The following is a 25,718-nucleotide window of genomic DNA, read 5'->3' as shown; positions in this document are numbered from 1 at the left end:
AGAGGGAAATAGGCCAAAGCAGAACTGGCATCTACAGCTGGTTCCAGTGTAACAGCAGCATTCATTCCAGTACCATTGCTGCGATGCCACAGTCAACGCCACGGCTTAACCCCTCCCCAAGAGTCTTAAATTTGGGTTGTCTGTTTGCAGAACTTTATGGAGAAGTGGTGAATGCAAACGGTCAACAGAGAAGGCCCAGTTCTGTAGCCATCTACAAAACTGGTGCCAGGAAGTTTTATGAAGCATCTGCAACAACTACATTGGTGTCAGGTTGACAGTACGTTCAAATAATGCCTAGGAAAATACAATTGTTACCACTTAACATGCTGTCTTTGATGATAACTTTCTTTCACAGCTGCTTACCCAGTGTGAAATTTTATACAGATATACATTGGTAAAATGTGGAATTCGGTTTGAATTTATGCTTTCTCCATTTTACATTCACAACAGCATTTGAGAATGAATTCACAACCATAAACTAAACCCAGCTGTGTTAGGTTTTACACGGTGTCCATGAACATTAATGACATGACATATTTTGACGGCAATAGAAGAAAAAAGTAGTTGACCTGCAATTAAACCAGTTTACATGACATTTTAAAGTTACAGTATACAATGCTTTCAGTCACTTTCTCTTGGCAGAGAGCTGTAATAGTGCCCCAAAACTTGTAAGGAAGAAGCACAGTATGGTACAAGGAGAGGCCAAGTTTATTCTGCCAGTGAGGAATACCCTATTAAAACCTGAATGATAATCTCAAACAGCAGGATTTCTTTTTAACAAACTTGGTTTCCTGCCTATCGCCACTATGTGTTTTTGCCTATATTGCAAAAGAACCCTTAAACATGCTAAATAGAACCATAGAAATGATACAGCACAGAAGGGGGGTCATTTGGCCCATCCTGTCCATACCAACCCAAAGACACCTAGGTGCCCTTTCTAATCCCATCTTCCTGCACGCCACCCATAGCCCTGCAGCTTACAGTACTTAAGGTGCAGATTCAGGTACTTTTTAAAAGGGTCTAGCCAACACTAACTCAGGCAGCAAATTCCAGATGCCCACCACCCTCTGCTTAAAAAAGATCTTCGTCACGTCCCCTCTAATCCTTCTGACAATTAGCTTGAATCCATGACCCCTGGATTTTGAACTGTCGGCCAAGGGAAACAAGATTCTCCTGCCTATTCTATCTCTGCCCCTCACAATTTTGTATACTTCAATCATGTCACACTTCAGCCTGTTCTGCTCCAAAGAAAACAACCCCAACCTCTCCAATCTCTCCTCATAGCTAGAATTCTCCAGCTCTGTCAACATTCTAGTCAATCATCTCTGCACTTTCTCCAGAGCAATTACATCCTTCCTGTAACGTGATGACTAGAACTACAGAAAACGCTCCAGTTGTGGCCTTGCCAGTTTCTCATACAGTTCATCATTATATCCCTACTTGTGTATTTTATAACTGCCAATGAAGGAGAGCATTCCATATGTCTTCTTTACAACCTGACCTACCCGTACTGCTACCTTTAGGGACCTGTGCACTTGCATGTCACGACCTCTCTCTTCATCCATCCCTCTCAGTATACTCCTGTTTATTGTGTGTTCCCTTTAAAGAGTTTGACCTCCTGAAATGCATCACCTCACACTTATCAGATATAAAACTCCCGCTCCCCCCCCACCCCCCACAGGTTCAAATCCAAATCGTTAATGTATAAAACAGCCAGGGTCCCAACACCGAGCTCTGCAGAATACCGCTTGAAACAGTTTTCCATTCATGAGGGCAGCTGTCAACCCTTACCCTTTGTTTCCTGTTAGTAAGCCAACTTTGGATCCAATTTGACACATTACCCTGTATCCCATGGGATTTTACTTTTTTGACCTGTCTGCCATGTGAGACCTTGTCAAATGCCTTACTAAAATCCATGTAGACAGCATCCATTGCACTGCCCTCATTGATCCTCCTTGTCACTTCCTCAAAAAATTCAATTACATTTGTAAGGCATGACCTTCCCTTAACAAAGCCATCCTGACTATCTTTGACAAGTCCCATGCCTTTCTAAGTGACAGTTTATCCAATCTCTCAGCATTGATTTTAACAATTTACCCACCACTGAAGTAAAGCTAATTGGCCTATAATAGTTTGGCATTTCCTTTCTACCCTTTTTAAACAACGGAACCACATTTACATTCCTCCAGTCCTCCGGCACCTCACCTGTGTCTGGTGAAGATTGGAAAATAATCCTCAGAGCATCTGTTATTTCCTCCCAGACCGCCTTCAACATCCGCGGGAATAATCCATCCAGCCCTGGTAACTTATCCACTTTCAAGGATTCAAACTCCTTGAATGCTTCCTCTCACAGTATGATTATTTTGTCCAATATTTCACATTACTCTTCTCGGATTACTATATCCACATCATCCCTTTCGTTTGTGAATATGGAGATGAAGAATTCATTTAAAATTCTTCCCATATCCTCTGCATCTTCATACAAGTTCCCTTCTTTATCTCTGACAAGGTTTCACTTTTTCTTTAACTATCTTTTTGCTCCTTAAATACTGGTAAAACATGTTTGAATTTTCCTTTATCTTATTCACTAATATTTTTTCATGCCCTCTCTTTGATTTCCTCATTTCTTTTTTTTACTTGTTCCCTGTACTTACTATACTCCTCTAGGCTATCTGCAGTGTTGAGTTTTTTGTGATTACCATAAGCTTTCTTTTGCTGTTTAATCTTCCCCTGTATTTTTCTAGACAACTATGGTGGGGGGTGGAGGGGGGGGTGGGGGTGGGGGGCGGGGAGGCAGTGGTGAAGAGTTGGGGAGGAATCCAGATTTGGCAGTACCATATTTAATTTTGAAGGGGGCATGTCTGCTTTGTGCCCTAAGGATCACATTTTTTAGTGCCTTCCACTGGTTTACCACTGATTTCTCCTTTAGCAGACTTGTCCAGTCTACCTCTACCAAATTAATTCTCGAGTTTGTAACACTTACCCCCCACCCAGTTAAAAACTTTTACTCCCTTTTATCTCTGTCCCTTTCCAAATACCAAATCTAACCGAATTGTGATCACTAAATGACCAAAGTTATTAACTACAATCCATCCAGAAATTTAGAAAAGCTGCTATCCTTACATCCTGTCTGTGGCATCAGGATAAAAGAAAAAAAGAAGTACTTTTTGCATAATACATTTCTTAGGAATGGGAGGAATCAACATTTAACCTTCCAAGTCTCTGATGTGTGCAGAAATGTTCTATTTTTAAAACAGATATGAATGAGACATGAAAATTAGGAGCATCCCTTGAAAGGCTAGCTAGCCCTTCAAAGTAGATTTAAGCTGTGCGAGAACGTAAAACAGGATTGAGTCACAAATGTCACTCTTTACATACGCCCTGTTCCATTTTCTATTCCACTGACTTCATGCGAAATGTTCCCACCTATTTCACATTCCTGCCCAAACAGAATTTCTCTCTCCGCATTAGTTCACCCCCGACCCAGAGTCCCTTAGAAGCTATTTATTCATCTTTGTGATTTTCACTAATGGGTGCAGCAACGTTCCATGACTGAAAGACACCTTGGTCTTCAGGAAAGGATTGCGAATCATTTGATTTTTCTTTTCAGCTGGGATTGGGCAACCAGTCTAATACTTACAGAAAACCAACTTTGGAAATGCATGCGAAGTTTTCAGGGGCCTGGGGACACAGTTTCAAACAGGTCCTGGAAACGTTCTGGTAAATATTACTCACAGACACAGGCAGTCTGTGAAGGACCTGGGACAAACCCAGGCTCACATGTGCACCTATAACTGCCCAGGGTATTCAGGCATTCTCTATGTGAGCACACCTCTTGGAGTTGGCATTCATTGATATCTACAAAACAAGAAGTTGTATATAAGTGGGCATCCAGGACTGGCAATGATGCCACTATTGTAGCATCAACAAATGCTGCATAAATTGGGGGCATCAATGGAGAAACTTCAACCCTCCTCAGAAGCTAATATTGGAATCTCACCACTACGCTGTAGCGATTTTGTAGATGCATTCTAATTACTCTTTTTTTACCTAACAATGTGTTTGTCATAAATCTTATGAGTGTTCTCCTGCTTCATTGGAAATAAGAATCAGGAAAAGAGGCAAGTGATATTGGCTGCCAAGCTCCCAGCCTACCACTTCCTGGCAAACCTTCGCTTTTCTGTATATTTGTAGTCAGTTGTCAGACTGGGAAAAATAATTACCGGGCAAATAATTTATCAATTTTGTATAAATTGAGGCATGGAACTTCGATGCCATTTTAAGATTTTGGAAAGAAAGAGCAGCCATTTCATAACTGAACAAGATTTGGTTAGAAAATATGGGAAAATGAAAACCTTTGTACAACAATCTCACCTTCCTGTCTTCCTCCCTGTGTTTGACAAATTCAATCGTTCCGAAAATCGCAGGCAGCCTCACAATTATGGCCCCATTTTAATTCTGATAATCGTTCATGGAGCAGGAAAACAACATTATAGATGAATTCAGTCCAGAACTTATCATCCTCCCAAATGCTTGCATAACTTGGCTTGGATGAAATATATTTCTGGCACCTTATGGGCTGGCACAGCACGTTTCAACATGGCTAGAATGGATTCATGTCTGAGTCACATTGTGATGAAGCCAACAGCATAAAAAGCGAGTGAGCGCTGATTTATGGAAAATAATTCAGACAGAAATTTCTGAATATATAAAAATTCATCACGCTTGTCATTTATACTAAAGCAATAAAAAGAGTTACTATTGAACTCAATTCCATTTTGATGAAGATTTACATGAAAGTACAATCGTCTTCCTCTCCTTGGGCCTATTACATGACCTAAAATTGCTAGTTTCTAAGCCTCCAACACTTCCACTTATTTTGTCTGCCTTCAAGCCACTGCCAGCTTGCTTGTGCTCAGATCCTTAACAAGTTTCTCGTAACCGTTCCCTACTTTGGCATTAGCCCAATACAAAAGCTGTTATGCATTCTCTTTTTGTGTAATATCCAAGGTACCTCTGGACAAATCCGCTCCAAATAAAGATCTGGCATCCATCTTTGGACAAGAATTGCCATTTTAAGTAAGAAACGATAACATGCATTTCACAAGCATCTTTAACATGGTATCAAATCCAGAAGTGCTTCAAGGAGAATGACCAATAGACCACAAGGTAATATGGACCAGGTGGCAACAAGTTTAGTCAACCAGGCAGATTTTAAGTATTGCTTTTAAGGAGAAAGACAAGTAGAAAGACATTGACGTTTAGGGAGGCAATTCTAAAACTGAGAATGTTGGCGACTCAAGGCATGACCGCCAATGGTGGCGCAATCAAAATGCAGGATGCTCCAGTGACCGGGATCTCAGATGCACAATATGGGGAGCCAGGGGTCAGCTGTACTGACCTCTTTAAAAGGCCCAATGTCTTGACCGGGACCTTGTCCCAGTTATAATAAAAACAATAAAACAAAACTATTCCTCTAACTCACACACTCCTTAGTCACACAAACTCATGCCATCTGATGCCCTCCCACCCATCCTCCATGGTGCTCATACTCTCCATACTGTCTATGACCCTCCCACCCATCCTCCATGTCCTTTTATAGTCCCCATGTAAACTTAATGCCAACTCATGGAGAACCATGAATCCCCATTCATCTGGATGACCCTTTATAGTTCGTGCACCAACATTTTGCTAACTCACATCAACCCATGGCCCCAGCCTCCACTCTTTACCTTTATACCCTTCATAGTGCACTACAGACTGTCCTCTAAAGCCATGGTGAGATAAAGTCAGGCACTAAATATCCATTGAAAATGCCACTACATATTTTTAAAATTTTATTGATAATATTGCTTTGAGTTCCATAAAATTAAAATATCTTGCAAGTAATTAATCCCTTAAAATACAAATATATGTATTCATAGCACCAGATCAAAGAAAGAAAGCTAATCTCTTGGTAACCACTTGAATTTATTAACCAAACTGTGAATATACGGGCTACCCACTGTGATAATGAAAGGGTGTATAAGTCATCAAGCTGCACTGATCCTGATGTTAGCAAGCAGTGAACTAGTTCCACTGATTTCTTTAGTCAACTGCAGACTGGATTTTCCTTTTCAAAAATTGGAGGAGTTTGGGATTCTAAATGACTTGACAGAGCTTACTCACTTTTCACGCACATTCCTATCTACTCTTAACAATCCCAAAGGGCTACCTGACTTCTCCCCAAGTGTATCTGACCTGTCCCAGTGGATATCTCCAAACAAGTCTGATGGATTCAGGCTTTTCCGAAAGAGTCTAAAGCTCACAAAACTGCACTTCCAGAATCAGGACTCCAGGCAGGTTAAGCTGTGGCACCCTTCTAACTTTTTGCCTCTCTTAATAAAGTGCAGAATCTCATGTTAAATCACTTTAACCATTTTCCACCTTCAGCAACATGTGCACACATGCTTTAGGTCACTCTTTTTCTGCAGCAACTTCTTTCCGTTAAACTTAATTTGCCTGATGCCTGCCAATCCCAATGAAATACATTCTCTTGAGGTCTATTGCTATCTTTCTCACAGTTCATAATGCGCCCAAACTTTGTTTCGTCTGCAAAGTTTAAAATGAACCTCTGGGAACAGCAGGATTACGTATAACTTCTGTGATGGAGGGGAATGCTTGTTTGTTACGAGTGCTCATTAAATTATTCAGTGACGCAAATTAAGACTTTCTCCAATGACCCCAGATTGTTGCTTTGGCCCTTAATTTCAGCAAATTATTGATGGGCTTATTATTCATTAAATCTGGGTAATTACGAGGAATTTTCCTAATTGTTGTGGCTGGCGGGATGGGTTCATAATCAATGGGCAACAAAAGCAGAGGTTGCCTGAGGTCGCTTCATAATCAGAGAGAATAAACCTGCTTGCAATCAGGACGTAGGGGCTTATGGTTCCACTGTTTGGCTCAGGGTCCTGTCTAGTGGATAGCAAATTCAATAAAAGTTAAGCCTCCTTCTGTTCAGAAACTTCAATGAACAAGTATCTGCTCAAATGCTGCACTTTGCACAATTTTGCACTGAAATTAATGAACTCAGTGTAGTTCTCCTCACTGAGAGGGTTCAATGCAGTTCAAGATAGTCTTCAGTCCCCTCATTTGACATTCCTACCGTTTAACTACAAGGTTTTTAATGAGACCAAATGGCACTTATCAAGGCAAAAAGGCAATAATACTGACTGCAGCCAGATAATTATAAACACGCATTTCAAAGGGCCATTTATATTAATGACCCATAATAATAAGTACCATGATTCCTGAAAGATTACTTAAGTAAACTTGCTGATGCTCTTTTGACCAGAAAGGTCATGACCTTCCCTTCCTCTGCTGTCAGCAGTAAAATTTGTCTTCGAAATTTAAGCTGCTCTTGTTTAAACTGACTCAGGTGGTGAAAGAACTTTTCAGTTACATTTAGCGGGACTTCCCATCGTTTGAGCAAAATTATTTTATCTGAAGATAAAAACCATCATAAAGGTAGGGGGATTTTACTCTTAAACCTCTCTCCTCATATCCCCCAACCTTCACCCTAAGTTCCTGCTGAAATTGCTGTTGCCAGAACTAATCCAGTGCAATTATTTCCCAGAGACTTTATCATCAAAGAATGAAAACTTGGCAACAGAAAGGACTTCAATAGGTTTCTGAAAGAGTCAGTAATGATTTTCTTCTAGATGATGAAGTAAATGCTCAAGAATGTGTGTGTGTGTGTATGCGTGAGTATGCGCACATGTGTTTGTGAGAGTGTGTGTGTGCGTGTGTGTGTGTGTGTGAGAATGAGTGTGTGTGCCTGTGCCTGTGTGTGTGTGTGTGTGTGTGTGTGTGTGTGTGAACGAGTGTGTGTGTGTGAATGCGTGTGTGTGTGAATGTGTGTGTGTGTGTGTGTGTGTGAATGAGTGTGTGTGTACATGTGTGTATGTGTTTATGTTTATGTGCATATTTGTGTTTGTGTGTGAATGAGTGTGTTGGTATGTATGTTTGTGTGCATGTGTGAACGTGTGCATGTGTATGTTCGTGTGTGAATGTGTGTGTGTGAGTACATATGTATTTGTAAATGAGTATGAGTGTGTGTGAGTCTGAGTGAGTGAACTGATTGTGTGTGAGTGTGTCAGGCTGTGTGTGTGTGATTATGTGAGCGCGTGAGTGAATGTGAGTGCGAGTGTTTTGTTTCTATTGGGATGTGCACAATGTGTTTGTGTGTCTGAATGTGAATGTATGTGAGTATGAGAGTGTGAGAATGAGTGTGTGCATGTAAGTATAAGAGCATGTGTGAGTGTGTGCATGTGAGTAAGAGCGTGAGTGTCTGTATCTTGTAACTAGTTCAGAATTGTGTAAAGCATCAACAAGAAGCAATACAAAACAAATAGTAGTCTTTGTGCATTTTCTGCACAGAGGGGTCCTTCATGCATTTAAGGAATCACAGAACCATTACAGTGTAGGAGGCCATTCAGCCCATTGTGTCTGCATCGCTCTCCAAATCATCATCTCACTCAGGACTGTTCTCCTTCCAACTCTCCCCAGAACTCTGCATGCTGTTCCTTTTAAAATGACAGTTTGATCAGCCTGATTCAATCTGCCTCTACCCTACTCTGAGGCAATATACTCCAGGCTCCAACCACGCGCTGCATGAACAAAGCTTCTTAACATCTTGTTTTTGTATCTTTTGTCAATTAGTTTAAATCTGTGCCCTCTTGCTCCTTTCGTGAGTGGGAACGGTTTCTCTCTATCAATGCTGTACAGGCCCCTGACGATTTTGAAGACTTCTATCAAGTCTCTTCTCAAGCTTCTCTTCCCCAAAGTAAAGAACAGCAACATCTCCATCCATGACCATTTCCTTCAGTTCCCCATGTGGGATTGTACAAACCTACAGCCAGGAGCAAGGCTGGTGAAGCAACATTCCTGGAAGTGGTGTCCTTATTGGCAGTGTCTGGGCTCACCATCCAATTAAGGGCAGTAAGAGGATCTAAAACAGAAATTACTGGAGAAACTCAGCAGGTCTGGCAGCATCTGTGCAGAGATGGAGCCCAGGGGACTGAAAGACAGTGAGGCAAACAAAGGGATGGTAAGTCGGGGTATCCATCCCAATTTCAGCCCAACTGTTTTCCTCTCCCTCTGAGCTCCGTCTCCCTCTATCACTTTATCCCTTTACCTCCCCTCCCCCCACCCTCTGTCTTCATATATACTACCTTTTCCAAGCTACTACTAGTTCTGAAGGAGGGTAACTGGATCCAAAATATTAGGACTACTTTCTCTCCACAGATGCTGGCAGACCTGCTGGGTTTCTTCAGCCATTTCTGCTTTTGTTTCAGATTTCCAGCATCTGCAGATCTCTAAGGGGCTCTTGACGTTGCCCACCAGCCTCAACAGGAGGCCAACCCAGAGTGCTCGTGACAGCACAGAGGGGATCACAAGGGCACCACAACACAGAGGCGCTCTCATTGACCTGCACAGCAGAAATCAAACTAATAGGATCCAGCATGGTTAGGAACTTTCAATTGGAAAGGACACGTCTTCACTTTTGTGGCTTGGAGTCTCCAGCACCAGCATTCTCCTCAAAACAGTCTGTTACAGTAACTGAGATAGTAGGAACTGCAGATGCTGGAGAATCTGAGATAACAAGGTGTAGAGCTGGATGATCACAGCAGGCCAAGCAGCATCATAGGAGCAGGAAGGCTGACGTTTCGGGCCTAGACCGTTGACTTCTGATGAAGGGTCTAGGCCTGAAACGTCAGCCTTCCTGCCCCTATGATGCTGCTCGGCCTGCTGTGTTCATCCAGCTCTACACCTTGTTATCTCTGTTACAGTAACAACAGCCTCCATGGAGGACAGCTATTGAGAATTCAGGAGGTGAGTTACTTATTGAAGGATTCTGAGCCTCTGACCTGCTCATGCAGCTATTTATGTGATTGGTCCACTTCAGTTTCTGGTCAATCCCAGGATATTGATAGTGGGTGATTTGGTGATAGCATTACCATTGAATGTCATGGGTGATGGTTAGATTCTCTCCTGCTTGAGACGGTTATTGCCTGGCACTTGTGTGATGTGAATGTTACTTGGCACTTAACAGCCCAGGCCTGAATACTGTCCAGCTATTGCAGCATGGGGACACAGACTTCTTCTGTCTGAGGAACTGTGAACGGTGCTGAATATTTGGGCAATCATTGGCAAACATCCCCACATGTGATGTTACAACGGCGGGCAGGTCATTCATTAATGCAGCACACCATCCTTTATGCTGCTCATACAGTGATGCCATGCAACTGAGATGACTGACCTCCAACATACACAATGCCCTTGCTTTGTGCCACGTATGACTTCAACCAGCAGAGAGCTTTTCGCCGACACCCATTAACTCCAGTTTTGCAAGGACTCCTTGATGGAGCAAAACTGTGGAAAATCTGTCTTTATTTTCACAAAGGGCTTAATCTGGACAGTGAAACTCAGTTAGCTACCAGATAAATACAGCAATGAGCTAATCAAAAATGAGAAGCAGCTGCTGTGAACTATAATTAGTGCATTCTTTCCTCATGCAGAATTTAGCATGGTATGATGCTGCATTTCCTAATTCATGTTCTGTGAAAGAACACAGAGGCGTTTTTCAGAGAAATCCATTTCACTACAAGATGAAGGGAGAAGGGATGCAGTCAAGGTGCCACGGTGACATCTCAAGGTGGATGAGTGAGGAGACTGTGTCAGTTTTGAATGCTCCCCAAACCCAGCAAGCGCTCTACACCCTTGGAAACAGCGAAAGCCATTTTCTGCTCTTTAACAAGTACACAACTTCTTCCATATCTGCTTCCTTCACCAATTACTAAGGTTTCTGCTTACATTAGCTGCTTCACTTGAGACCTCTGTCGCTCCTACCAGCTTCCCACTCCACCAGCCAAGTTTCACTGGTTGGGGTTACATTGATGTGGAGGGATTTTGCAAGGGATTCCACAGGCAAGTCAGTACAGACTGGTTTGTCAAATCTCGCGCTCGATATCCAAAAGTTAGCAATGCACAGCTACAGGGCAGGCAAATAATGAAAAAAAAAACTCACAACTGGAAAACAAAACAACGCAAGAAAATTTTAGCTCACATCGTTTAGGCTTGCAGCTTGTATGTTCTCTGAAGTTCGAGGTTACTGCAGTGTTAGTGGTGGACATGCAGCAAAAGAGGTCAGGCAACGAGAAAAATATATCGACGGCTAAAAAAAGGTCTAACCATTCACAGGTAATGAAAGTGCTGAAAGCTGACTGTTCTCCTATGGGATCCTCAATCTATGGAGGGAATTCACTGCTCACTGTGACCTTTAAATGTTTTTAAGTTGTTTCAGAGTTTTACAGAAAGAATGAAATGCGATGCAGAGTTTACTCATACAGATCATTGAAAGTCTCAAGAACACTTCATATTCACATGTTCTGCCAATTTCCTCTTTTGACTGAAATCTGTTTTACAGTTTGTAAATGCCAAAAGAATCACAGGGATGGTACAGACTTGATGGGTCGAAGGGACTCTTCTAGGCTGTACGATTCTAGGAGCTGATTTTAATTTTCAACCTTTTTACCAAGTTGCTGTGAATATGGAGAGGAAGCAGGCTTAATGTTTTGGGTTTCGTGAACCTTCTTCAGAGCAGCATCTCCAAAGACCTGTTGAGTTTCTCCAGCAATTTCTGTTTTTGTTTCAGATTTCCAGCATCCGCAGTTTTTTTGTTTTACTATATAGTTGTGAATGTACTGTCTGCTGGAAAGGTGGAAGCAGATTCAAGTGTAGCTTCCAAATGGAAATTGGAAATATAGTTGAGAAGGAAAACATTACAGAGCTACAGGGAAACAGCAAGAGAACTGGACTAATTTTTCCAAGAGCTGGCACATAATCTCCATTGAGAGAGAAGTTAGCCATCACCCCATGGCATTCAATGGCATGATCCTCATTGGATTCCCTATCATTAACATCCAGGGGGAATACCACTGACCAGAAACTGAACAGGACCAGCCAGCAACTACAGGAGCTGTTCAGAGGATGGGAATTCTGTGGCAAATAACTCACCTCCTGTTTCCTCAAATCCTGTCCACTATCTAAAAGGCAGAAGTCAGGAGTGTAATGGAATACTCCCAATTTCCCTGGATGGGTGCAGCTCCAACAATACTCAAGAAGCTTGACACTATCCAGGGTAAAACAGCCCGCTTGATCAGCAATGTTAGACATTTATTCTCTCCAGCACTACGGCAGAATGGTTACAATGTGCACCTACTAACAGGTAGACTGCAGCAAATTGCCAAGGTTCCTTCATGCACTTTCTAAAACCCACGTCCAAACATCTAGGAAAAACAACAGCATCAGACACATAGGAACAGCACCGGCCACAAGTTCCTCTCCAAAGTCACAGACCATTCCGACTTGGTACGATATAACTGTTCCTCAACTGTTGCAGGGACAAATTCCTGCAAGTCTCCCTGACAGCATGTTAGGTGTCCCTACATCACGTGGCTATTTTTGGCCATACATCAAATGCACTGCCACTGGCTGGGCTAACATTTATCACTCAGTGGAGTGACTGAACCAGGTGTCTCACTATCACCGACTCAACAGCAGTTACAGATGGGCAATAAATGTTGGCTTTGACTGCACTGCTTATAGCTCAAGAATGATTTTTTTTTTTAAATCTCTAATTTTCCCCCTTAGCCTTTTATCTCCATGCCCTCTGGTCTGACAGTTCCCTGCCAGTGGAACAAGTTTCTCCCTATCTAATCTACCAAAACCTTTCATGGTTTCGAACATGTCTATTAAGTCTCAAGTTGGCAGGCCATGGCTTGGTGGAGTGCTGCACAGGTCAGGGGGAGAGACTCAGCTATTTACAATCTCCCAGTAATGACTTGCACACAGAGGCAGAGTAATGGTGATTCAAAGCTCGGTGGGAATGTGAGGTGTGAGGATGACACAGACTACAAAAGAGATGGAGACAGGTTAAATGATACAAGATGGCAGATGGAGTACAACATGGGGAAGTGTGAGCTTATTCATTTTGGTCATAATAAGAGAAAAGCAGAATAATTGTAAAAGGCTTGAAACTTGTAAAGGTTAATGTTCAGAGAGACTTGGGTGGACTCATAAAAGGAACACACAGCTTGCAGGTACAATAAGTGAATAGAAAGGCAAATGGCATTTTGACCTTTATAGCAAGTGCATTGGAATACACAAATAAACAAGTGTTGCTACAATTGTACAGGGCTTATCTGCAGTACTGTGCAATATTAGTCTCCATAGTGGAAGGATGATATACTTTCAATGAAAGCATGACAGAGAAAGTTCACTAGATTGGTCTCTGAGCTGAGAGGGTTATCCAATGACGAGAGGATGAGTAAATTGCGTTTATGTTCTCTGGCGTTTAGAGGAATAAGGGGTAACCTCACTGAAACATTGCAGATGCAGAAGGGGCTGAGAAACGGTAGATATTGAGAGATTGTTGCCACTGGCTGTCGGACAATTTCAGGACAGGGGAATGATCATTTAGGACTGAGATGAACAGAGTTTTTTTCAGTCAAAGGCTTGTGATCTTCTGGTGTTGTGGGTGCTCCATCGTTGTACATATTTAAGGCTGGGGTAGACAGATTTTTGGTCTCTCAGAGAGTTGAGAGCAGGCAAGAAAGTGGAGTTGAAACTCAAGATCAGCCACTATATGGCAGAGCAGGCTCAGTAGGCCAAATGGCCTATTCCTGCTCCTCATCCTTGTGGTTTTCAATACAGGAGTACGTTACAACCTGGGGTACAAATCAGATCCCCAGTTTTCTTTATATTATCAATGATGAAAGAAGCAGCAGACATTCTGGCTCTGACACCATGTGTAAGGCAGGAATTCACGATGACTGACAATGGCCCTGCTGCTGACTAGAATATACACATAGCTGGGGTCTTCATACTGGCTAATCCAACAATGTCACTCAAAACCTGGGTCAGTATTATTATTGTGCAGCAACATGATACACAATGAAAGCAGGGTAATGGAACTAAATCGTAGCACTACTTTTAGAGAGTCAGTGGAGAAACAATATTAGCTGAATGGCCTCCTTCTGTGTTGCTATTATAACCCAAGCCTAAAAAGGCTATTAAAGAATGAATGCCCGCTGAAATTCACGAATATCTTCTTGCGTGTGTGAAAGATTACTGAAGCCAGATCTCCCCGTCCTTCCCAGTGTGCCAAACAGCCAGATACGGTAAATGCAGGATCTGCAAGCATTAACTGCTGTGCTTTAGGCTAAATGTTTCAAATTTACCCTTGTCTCACAAGTGACCCCTTGTGATTATGGCTGGGGATGATTGTTCCTCTCAGTAAAACTCGGTCAGGTGCTGGGGCTCAGATTCCTGACCACGAGGCACATAATGAGATAACTGTTACTGTCGCTGCAACTTTCAATGCCCCAAAACTTTTGAGATGTATTGGCTCAGTGCATCAACAGCGATGGATCTAATGGCAAACAAAGCAGCAAAGCAACCATTCCTGGATTATTCAAGATGTAAAATCTCACTTGGAAAGGACGATAAAAGCAAGAGAGAAGTCTCTGCTTCTCGTATGAACACAGCTATGTTTTGTGTTCGCAGAGAGCGCAGAAATCAGAATACTGCAATGAGATCTTACTTTGAGGAAATACCTAATTGTCCACGGTCTAGTTATTAGTCAGTTTAAGCCTTTTTAATTAAAAGAGCATGCTTGCAGACTGAGCCAAGCCAGGGCACAGCCAGTCTGTGAACTTTCCAGTCTGTGCACAGTGCTGAGATTTAGTCTCAGACAACCAGCAGATGGATCTTTTTTTTGAAAGAGGTAGCTTTGTGTTCTGCTATGCAGGCCAATTTACAAAATGTTGCTGAGGTTATTCAGTCATTCAGTCTTTCTGCCCAGTTCTGCAAAGCCAGCTGAAGACACTTCACTGAGGATGTCTCACTGAGGTTCTGGTTATAATGGCCCTTTACTTTGTCTTCCTGGCCAGGGATTGGAGGTTAAAGGCTGATTTGCATTTCCAATTGCTTTGTTTTCCACAATTACAGCATTATATCCTAATTACGGCTTCCTAAATGTAGAATGGTGCTTGATGTGACAATGTGTTTACAGTACGGAAACAGACCATTCAGCCCAACACCTTAATGCTGGAGTGAATTAATTTCATTTGGCAATGGTTCCATCTATTTACCAATAGCGCTTCATGTAAGAACGTAAGAAATATTCAGCCCCTGAAGCTTGCATCCTGAACTGATCTGGTATCTCAGCTACACCTTCCTGCAATAACTCCAAATCTCTTAATTCTCTCAGAATCTGCTGAGCTCTGACTTGACTGTGCTCAATGACTGAGTGTCTAAAACTATCTTAGTGGAGAATTAATAAGATTCTAAGTCATCTGAGTGAAGGAGTTTCTCTTCATCTCAACTCGAAATGGCTGACAACTTATTCTAACACTAAAACCCTCTGTTCCAGACTCTCTGGTCAGGGAAATATCCTCCCAGCACAGATCTTGCCCAGCGCTAAGAATTTTAATTGTACCACTGAGGTTACAGTCTCTTCATTCGAAACCACAGGGAATTTGGCCCAATCTACTAAATGTCTCGTCTTGGGACAATCCTCTTACCCCAGCAGTCAATTTAATGAACCTTTGTTGCACTCCTTTTCAGTTAAGTATATTATTTCTCAGGTAAGGTGACCAAACATTGTACTGTATTCCAGGGGTAGTCTCAACTGAGGCCCCATCCAACTGCAACAAGACTTATGTATTCTTATACTCCAGTTCCCCTGTAATAAAAGCTAACAGAACATTTTCTTTTCAAATTGTTTGCTGAAATTGCAAGCTACTCTGTTCTCACCACTTGATCTTATCAATCAATGAATCTATTCATTATCAATCATTATTGGCAGTACGGTGGCCCAATCTTTGGAGAGTTGGTGCAGACTTGATGGGTCGAATGGTCTCTTCCTGCATTCTAGAGGTTCTATGATTCTAATCAACTCAACTATGTGCTCCTGAACTATTTACATTCTCTTCAGTTCCATTTGAGTTTTAACAATCAGTGAGTTGATACAAATACCTGACCTTTGTTTAAACATTAGAATTTCCCTTTCCCTTTTTGTACTGCCATTGTCTCTTTTTAAGTGCCAGCATTTGTTTTATTTTTTGTTTTCTTTCAGAAAAATGAATACAGATGTATAGCCTTTGAAGTGACTCAATGGTTTTTGATGCAGTAAGAACAAGAAAGGGCATGGCCACTTTTCTAGCTCTGTGTCTAACCCAGACTGTACGTGCCGCTGGATTATTTGCTGGTATAATGTAAAGGGATCTTTAGTCAGTATTTAACTTATGCTGCGCTTGCCTGGGAGCCTTTAATATTGACAGTGTAAAGGAAGCTTTACTCTGTATGCAAGGCATTCATTGTCAGAGCTTTGTTTCAATAGTACATTTTCTTTCATAGTATCATAGAGTTATACAGCACTGAAACTGACCCTTCAGTCCAAACAGTCCATGCCAAACATAATCCCAAACTAAACTACTCCCACCTGCTTCCTCCTGGCCCATATCCTTCCAAACCTTTCCTATTCATATATCCATCCAAATGTCTTTTAAATGTTGTAATTGTACCTCCATCCACCAGTTCTTCTGGGAGTTCATTCTACACACGAACCACACACCGTGTAAAAATCATTTTTAAATCTCCCTCCTCTCACCTTAAAAATGTTCACCCTTAGTCTTTAAATCCCCCATCTTAGGGAAAAAAACAACTACCATTAACCCTATCTATACCCACATGATTTTATAAACTTCGATAAGGTCGCCTATTAACCTCCAATGCTCCAGTGGAAAAAGTCACAGCCCATTCAACCTTTCTTTATAACTGAAACCTTCCACACCCGGCACATCCTGGTAAATCTCTTCTAAACCCTCTCCAACTTAATATCCTTCCTATAACTGGGCGACCAGGACTGGACAAGGTACTCACCAATATCCTCCTCTTCCCTCTTCCAGTGTTAACTTAATGCAAGTATTTACTTTTTTTTAAAATTTTATGTTATCATTAAGAAAAACAAATACGGTTGTATATCTTGTGAATAAACTTGCCAGTTTTTACCAGCAGCAACAGGAATGTACTCAGTCATTATTGACAGATCTTATTACGATGGTGCACATGCACAGCATGACATGTAGTTTGGACCAGTATTTATTTGATGCTTCACAACCATCAATGGGCCCAAAGGGCTGTTTTAGTTTATTTTTGCCATATGAGAGGTGACCTGAAAGTGCTGGGGAGATGTCAGAGACACACAAGTGGCCAGGAGACACTGCCAGGACACTGCCTTATAGCGTTCACAGTCCAGCCAGAGCTCTTACTACACTGTTCAATATGTTCCCCAAATACCTCACCCATAGGTTTACCATAAATATTTTACAGAGCTTACATTGTGCCAAGAGAAACCTCACCATTGATCCCTTCAAAATACTGAAGCCCCAGCACTGATCCCTATGACACACCACTCGTTATATCTTGCTGAACAGAAGGTGACCCATTTATGCCTACGCTGAGCTTCCTGATAGCTAGCCAAGCTTCTAAGCATCGTGAGCTTTTAACTTCTGCAATAACCTTTGATGTGGCATCTTATGAAATGCTTTCTAAAAATCTAACCACAGGACATTCACTGCTTCCTCTTTATTCACAGCACATCCCTTCCTCAAAGAACACCAATAATTTTGTTCAATTTGACTTGCCTTTCACTCAACCATGTTGGCTCTACCAATCACCTTGAACTTCGTTGAGTACACCGCTATAGCATCTTTAATAAAACCAACTAACTTTTTCACCGATGACAGATGTTAAGCTAACTGGCCTGTAGTTTTCTGCTTCCCACGTCCGTTCCTTTTTGAATAATGGGGCGCACACAGTATTCTCTAATCTACTGGAACCTTTCCTAAATCAACGGAATTTTGTAAATTAAAGCCAACACATCAATTATCTCACAACCCATTTCTTTTATGACTCAAACCTCAACTTCATCAGGACCCAGTGATTGTCAGGTCAAAGCTCAACAATTTGCTTATTACCACTTCCCTGGAGGTTGTAAGTTCCTGTCATTTCTCCCTCCTTTCCATTTCTTGAATTATAGCTATTTCTGGGTTGTTACTTACATTGCCACATCTGTCCAGGAGACTGGTGCAAAATAGCTGTTCAGTTCATCTGTCATCTATCATTTTCCATCATTCATCACCCACTTTCCATTGGATCAATGCTCACTTTGTTAACTCTTATTTTAAAAAAAATATTCAAAAGTCACACGGCTTCAGGTTATAGTGACTTCATCTGATGAAGGAGCAGCACTCTGAAAGCTTGTGATTTTAAATATATCTGTTGGACTATAACCTAGTGTTGTGTGATTTTTTGACCCTGTCCACCCCAGTCCAACACCGGCATCTACACATCTTAAAAATATCCATTTTTTTTTCATATTTCCAGCCAGCTCTCTCACGCTGGGGTTTTCTGTCCTTATGAATTGTTTAGCCTGCATGCGCTCCACAACTTCAACATCCCTTTCTAAACTAGCGCGTACAAACCCGTCTACACACAACAGATAGTAGTGAATCGACGACCCACTTTGCAACCCACTCGATGCAGAGGGCCACTGGGTGGATAGTCTACCAAGCTGTCAATCATTACCAACCCCAGCAAAGTTGAAATTTCTGCCAGTTTTCAAATTGGGACTTGACCATCTTTTCCAACCTCACCGTCCATGGCTTAGAACCTGTTTCCCCAACCATCATTAAACTGTTTTTCATATTAAACGCATCATGGAAGCTGTTGTTGCTAAAGAATCACTCGATTAGATTAGCAATAGCTGGGGATTTAATTTATCTCAATACAAATTATAGAATCATGTTATGGCTTATGTATTAAATAATTAATACACGCCCTTTCCTGTATATGTTTATATCATTCTATTTTACTGAGACGTTCTCCTTTTCTGTTTCATATCGCTCCTGGGTTTATGCCTGTCTTCATTAAAGTTCAATTTCTCGAAAATATGACATATTTAACTTGACGGCAGTAATTTCCCGCCCTTCAGTTAAATGTTTTATAGGGGAAAAGAATTGTCCTCACAATATACATTCTTTGAGAATGCAAGGTATTTGGTTGCATAGGTACTCATGAAGCGTACTTAATGAAAGAGAAGGGAGAATGTCTGTGTGGATTTTAGCAAAAGATGAAGTCAACTGCTAAACAGACTGAGGTTTAAAAATCGAAATTCACCTCCATGTTTTGGGTTTGACGTGTGTAATTATTATTTCACGGAAACATTGCCTGATGTCGAGTGAACCTCTCAGTTTCTCAGCAGCAGCAGCAGCGGTGGACAGACATGTGAGAGAAATCATCTGAAGACAGACTTGTTCTCCTGTCTCTTAAGTGTTTTCCCGCAGTTGAAAATGACAGGCTCCAGAACAAAGCGAGCCTTTGAAATGGCAGTCACTGCTTACATAAAGGGATGGCTGTAAAATCTCTTAAAACGAAGAGCTCTTAAGGCACTTACCCTGACAATGTGTAGCATTAACCTGCTTGTAACCCACGGGGCACTCCACCACTTGTCCATTTCCTCGAACGGGGAAAGCTGAAATTGAAGCAAAATCAGATCACTGACACTTACTCACTACCTGTACCCATGCTTTAAAGAAACATGGGCGGGTGAAGGTGGAATAGATGCAGTGTAAATGAAAAAAAAATCAAGAAAACAGCATGAAGACAAGGACAGTAAATACCTCAAACCACAGAGAACGTTACTCTTTGGCATCATAAACAGATACAATTTCCTACCTGAATACGCAGCAAGTAACAATCATTCTCATGCGCCAGAGTCATCTACATGAAATAAGCTACTGCTTACCAGACAACCATTTTAGTATGGATGTGCGTGGGACTGCTCCCCTACTGCTTCAGATCAACTGTTCAATGTGAGTGACTCAGAAGATGTTGCTAACTAATTAGAGAGCACAGCAGAGGCTCAAAAGTGAACGCAGCTACACACAGTTGCTATGAGTGAAAATCACCCAAGGGCGTACCAATTTAGAACAGAATTTATTGTCACATGTTCTCAAATGCCATCTAGGTACCTTATACCTAAGATGGCAACTTATAAAAGTTTACAAGTCGCCACTGATGGTGCCATCTTAGGAACAAGATACATAGGCACAAATTCTTAAGGGAAAAGACATTAGAAAAATAAAGAAAAGCTCAGAATGACAGTCCTTCCAACCCAGTCCAGACTGGCACCTAGATTCTAGACTCTAGTCTGCACCAGGCCTTGAATACAGACCTCACCGAGCTTCACCTCGTGGATCTCAAAGGCCAGGAGAACACTCCAGAAACATCTTGAGGCTGGATGTCCTCACTAAGGCCACGCCAGGCTGAGAGACAACCACATTGGGCCGAGAGATCGCCATGTCAGCTCCGCGCTGAGGCTGAGAATCCAAATCCACACTGAGGCCGGGAGTTCGAGTCCACACTGAGGCCAGGTGTCTGAGTCCACACTGAGGCCGGGAGTTCGAGTCCACACTGAGGCCAGGAGTCCGAGTCCACACTGAGGCCAGGAGTTCGAGTCTACACTGAGGCCAAGCGTCCGAGTCCACACTGAGGCCGGGAGTTCGAGTCCACGCTGTGGCCGGGAGTTCGAGTCCACGCTGAGGCCGGGAGATCGAGTCCACGCTGAGGCTGGGAGTTTGAGTCCACACTGAGGCCGGGAGACCAGGTCCACGCTGAGGCCGGGAGTTCGAGTTCACACTGAGGCTGGATTTCGAGCCCACACTGAGGCCAGGAGTTACAGTCAATGCTGAGGCCGAAAGTCCAAGCCCACGCTGAGGCCGGGAATTCGAGCCCACGCTGAGGGTGGGAGTTCGAGTCCACAATGAGGCCAAAAGACCGAGCCAAGCCTGAGGCCGAGAGACCGAGCCCAGCCTGAGGCCGGGAGTTCGAGTCCACACTGAGGCCGGGAGTATCAGTCCACACTGAGGCCAGGAGTTCGAGCCCACGCTGAGGCCGAAAGCTCGAGCCCACGCTGAGGCCGGGAGTCTGAGTCCACACTGTGGCCGGGAGTTCGAGTCCACACTGAGGCCAGGAGTTCGAGCCCACGCTGAGGCCGGGAGTCCAAGCCCACACTGAGGCCAGGAATTCGAGTCCACGCTGAGGCCGGGAGTTCGAGTTCACACTGAGGCCGGGATCTGAGTCCACACTGAGGCCGGGGGTTGCTGCCCACGCTGAAGCCGGGAGTCCGAGTCTGCGCTGAGACCGGAGGTTCGAGTCCACACTGAGGCCGGGAGTTCGAGTCCACGCTGAGGCCGGGAGTTCGAGTCTACCCTGAGGTCAGTTCAGGACGTTGTGAAAAAGAGGGAAAAAAACACAAGAGAAAAGAAAAGAGAGGAAAGAAAGAAAAGAATTGGACAGAACGGATAAGTTTTGGCTGAGGTTACCTACTCCACCACCATCTTGGATCTGAATTATGCTTTGTGTTTCTCTCTGCTGCTAAGTAATATTACCGTTATGGATTCATTAGTTTCTAAGTTGGATGAATAGATGCCAAGATCAGGTTTCTGAGGGAACATAAAGGGAAGCAAGAGAGCAAAGTTCAGTGAAAATAGTATCATTTGAGTAGAGGAAATAGCATGAACTGCAGATGCTGGTGTCAGAGTCAACACAGTGTGTGGAGCTGGAGGAACACAGCAGACCAGGCAGCATCAGAGGAGCAGGAAAGTCAACGTTTCAGGTCGGGACCCTTCTTCAGTCCTCATGAAGGGTGTAAACCCGAAACGTCAACTTTTCTGCTCCTCTGATGCTGCCTGCCCTGCTGTGTTCCTGCATCTTTTGAGTACAAATATTTCGAGCATTTGGTTTTGGGAGTCTCTAATCTTCACAATATGAATGAACTGCAAAGGCGTCAAAAATGACAAAAACATGTCAGGCTGGAACTCGGCCAGAGGCTGCCTGATCTTGCACTGAAACTACAGCCAAGATCCAGAGAAGCTGCACAAAGATCTGTTGTCCCCACTTTGTCTGGATTTTCAGCCACAGTTAAGGTGCTATTTCAATCCTGTTACTCAAAAGCAAATGTCTTAAAGGTTTCAAGGAAAGGCAAAAATAACCTTGCAGCATTCAGATCATTGAACAGTAAAGAAATGTTGAAGAGTTTAACTCGTGGTGAAGGAATTAAGAGAAGGTAACTCAAGTCATCAAAAGAACAAAGGGACTCGATATTCTAGTGGAAGAAGATGTCTTTTGCAAACCCACTGTCAGAGAAGCAGAGGATCAGAGGAATAACATTATTGTGCTAAGGTGATGCTCTTATCTTGTGACTTGAAGAATTCAAAAATTTTTGATTCAACAAACAATGGTGAAATTTAAAGGCCTCGGAGTGATAAAGGATGAAAAGTGCAGAGCCCAGTTTTGGATACATTGCAATGGATTAATGCATATTCCTAAGATCTTCAGTCATGAAGGAACACTGGAGCTCTTTTATTATATGAAATTCATTTATTTCTCACTAAGCAGTCACTAAAGTGGCACAGTTACAAACATTTGACTCAAAACCTCTTCAGTTTTGTAACTCACTTCCAAATTTCTAACCATACCATGACCATTTCATTTCCAAATCAACCTTTAGTTGAGAAGCTAGTTTCATTCTGAGGATCACAATGAAGCTGTCAATGCCACTCTATTAAATATTGAGAAGCTACAGTTCAGTAATTGTTTCAAACTACAACCTACAGGAGATGAATTCACTTTACCTTTAAAGTTAGAGGCTGTATCTATGAACTTTGTTCTACCAAGATTCAACGTCCTTGTGCAAATTGACACCCAATGGATGGACCATTGTAGAATCTTTTGTAGAATCTACAAAAGTTAGAAGCTTGGGATTGTTGGTGACTATCAAATGTTGATCAGTCAGGTTGTAATCATGGGGTTGAACATAGTGATAGCAGTGATGGCTCAGAAAGCCAGGCTTGACCCAACTGCAGCCATTCCAAGGAAGCCAGGCAAAATTCACTGGTCATCTGGCAGCTAACCTCCTAGCATTCAGGCTTCCATGTCTTTAAAGAGGAATATTCCACCTTCAAGCGCTGTCATCCATTCAGAAAGCCAGCAGTTCTTCAGTCCCGGCAATACCACACAAAGGCAGCAGATAACATCACTCTCTGCAGGATCCCCTGCAAGACATGCACCATTCTGACTCGAGACAATATTGCCATTTCTTCACTGCCACTGGGTCAAAATCCTGGAACGTCCTCCATTACAGCCCTGTGGCTGTGCCTCCACCAGATGGTCTGCAATGGTTCATGAAGGCAGCTCACTGTCACCATAAATACTGGCCTGGCCAGCAACACCCATATTCCATGAAAGGATAATAAATCTCAGTGCGATTCACTTTTGGGACGGGAGCTGGTCAACAACAGTGAAGTGCAGGAAGCCTCAGAACCAGAGTAAGTTGGTGCAGTTCATCAGAGTGGGCAGGGCTTGCTGTTGAAGGTCTGGGCAGTCATTCCAAAGCAGAGCAGGCCCTTGTTGTTGGGGAGATGTCTGTGAGTCACAGGTTTCTCAATCAGGAGGATTCACTGCCACTCCACCTCAGCCGTGCTCTGCTTTATCAGCCTTTACTGGGGATCACAGAGGTTCAGGAGAGCGATGGGCAATCCAGTTCAGTCTTCCTTTTTGACCCTACAATCCAACACTATCTCCAAGCTCTTTCCCAAGGGCTGGATTAAACTCTGCCCACACCCTGCAATATTGGGAATTGGTGCGTTAACATTTTTTTACCAATATTGCACAGCACAATTTCAAACCAATAAATGAGTATTCACTACAATACCATACAATGTGGTTTCAACCCGGTGTGTTTATTTCACGCAAAATGAAACCCAGATGTTCTCTGTAGGTTCTCACTTACATCCAAAGATCCCCCATTGCTTAATTAAAAAGCAGGTAGAATTAACCTTCCTTCACCACTGAAAACCTCATTCTCTACCTCTGAGAACAAATCCAACGGTGTGCTATAATGTCAGCTCTGTCACGGGATGAGTGCTGAATGTGGTTCCCCTGTTTGCCAGGAGCCATAAAGAAGAAGCAGAACATCAGATGTTCTCCATGTTTTACGTTACGAATTGGTTATGCTAATATTTCTAGGTCAATGTTACAAGTTTGAAATAGGAACTCAGCATAAGTTCCTGATCTGCTCCTATTGCCTTGTATCAGATCTATCAGTGGCTGGAACAACATTTCCAAAGTGTTTTACAAACACCACATTTCCCCAGTTGCCTGCTGCTTCTAATTTGATCAGAGTATCTTTTTCTAATCTGAAACATAATGTGTGCTCTGAAACAGTCATTACAACCACATCTCATACTGAGCAGTCTGTGTAGCATTGCCTTTACCCTGAACTGTACAAAACAGTGGATTAGAAGAAAAAACAAAAAACAGAATATAAAGAAAATATTGGATAGATTGTTGACTGTTAATTTAATGGAGAATCTCAATGAGAGTATAAACTCTGATTGAAGGACCGAAAGGTTTGTAACTCTCAGTTTTGCGTTTGGCCTAAAACATTGAAATTATTCTCTTGAACCTGTTATTACATCTGAGAATTTTTAACAATGTAGTCCAATACTACTGGACTTTCTATGACACCACTCAGTGGATTAATATTAATTCCTTAGGCTCCAATGGAGCTATTTTTCAACATTGCAGCAGAAACAGAAATCCACCCCTCCCTCAACCCCAGCCTGCCCCCATCTCACTGCTCCCCTACAGAACAATATATCTTTTCTTCCTCTCCCTTACACCCCCAATCAAGAGGGTCTGTTTAGCTGAACCTTCCTTTCTCAAAAAAAGGACTATCTCCCCCTGCAAAACCCTCTGAGAAATTTCAGTCTCTATAGCTGTCTTTGTTCCTGTGCCCTTTCCCAGTCCTCCCCCACCCACCGGCAACGACCCCTAGCCCATCCCTCCTTTCCCAAGCCTATCCTCTGCCAGTTTCTGCTCCGATCCCTGAACCAGGACAGCGAGCAGTGCATTTTGTTCAGCTTCATTCTGTCCAGCAGTGAGCTGAAGATTCAATAAACTCAGAACAAAAGTGTTATGTGGTCCACCATTTCGCCTGAGGGAGGCCCAAAGTGTGGGTGGAAAGTTACTGCCGTTAGACTAGACCCAGTCTGTAACAGAGAACAAGCTGGACATAGTACAATGGCAACAACTTGTAAAACCTGTCTTTCCAAAAAAAAGTTGGCAGTCACCCTGACTGTTCCAACTGTTTGGGGTTTGTGGAATAGACCGCTGGCCAATATCATTCTCCACTGCCCAACACATCAATACTGTACTTGTTCATCCTATTGACAGCTTGCAGTAGTGTACCACCTCAATGCACAAATCCTGCAGCCCAGTAACCAACACAAAGTATCCTTGAACAGAGTGCAGTTCGGGGCACTACTTACTTCCTGTTTCAGAGACTGACCCTCATCTGTCATACAGGATAGAAGACTTGCATTTCTATAGCAACTTTCACAACCTCAGGACATCCCTGAGGGCTTTACAGCAAAAGAAGTACCTTTGACATATCATTTCTGTTGTCATGCTGCAAAGGAATAAGTGCCAAATGATACAGTATTAATGCAGGCTAAAGGTTATCTTTTTGTAAAACTCACAGACAG

General features: G+C 42.7%; 1 protein-coding gene across 1 annotated transcript in view; it reads right to left on the bottom strand.

The window, feature by feature from the left end:
* The window catches only part of ltbp1 (latent transforming growth factor beta binding protein 1), a 294,397-nt gene that overhangs the window by 122,009 nt on the left and 146,670 nt on the right, over nt 1–25,718 (bottom strand). Inside the window, exon 9 of the mRNA XM_048601362.1 lies at nt 19,565–19,642. Within this exon, the coding sequence (XP_048457319.1) occupies nt 19,565–19,642 (78 nt within the window). The remainder of the gene's footprint in view (nt 1–19,564; nt 19,643–25,718) is intronic.

This window comes from Rhincodon typus, chromosome 9 (assembly GCF_021869965.1).
Source record: "Rhincodon typus isolate 14 chromosome 9, sRhiTyp1.1, whole genome shotgun sequence".
NCBI classification, from domain to species: domain Eukaryota; kingdom Metazoa; phylum Chordata; class Chondrichthyes; order Orectolobiformes; family Rhincodontidae; genus Rhincodon; species Rhincodon typus.
Note: the sequence above shows the minus strand (reverse complement) of the source record. Positions and strands in the feature narration are given on the sequence as shown.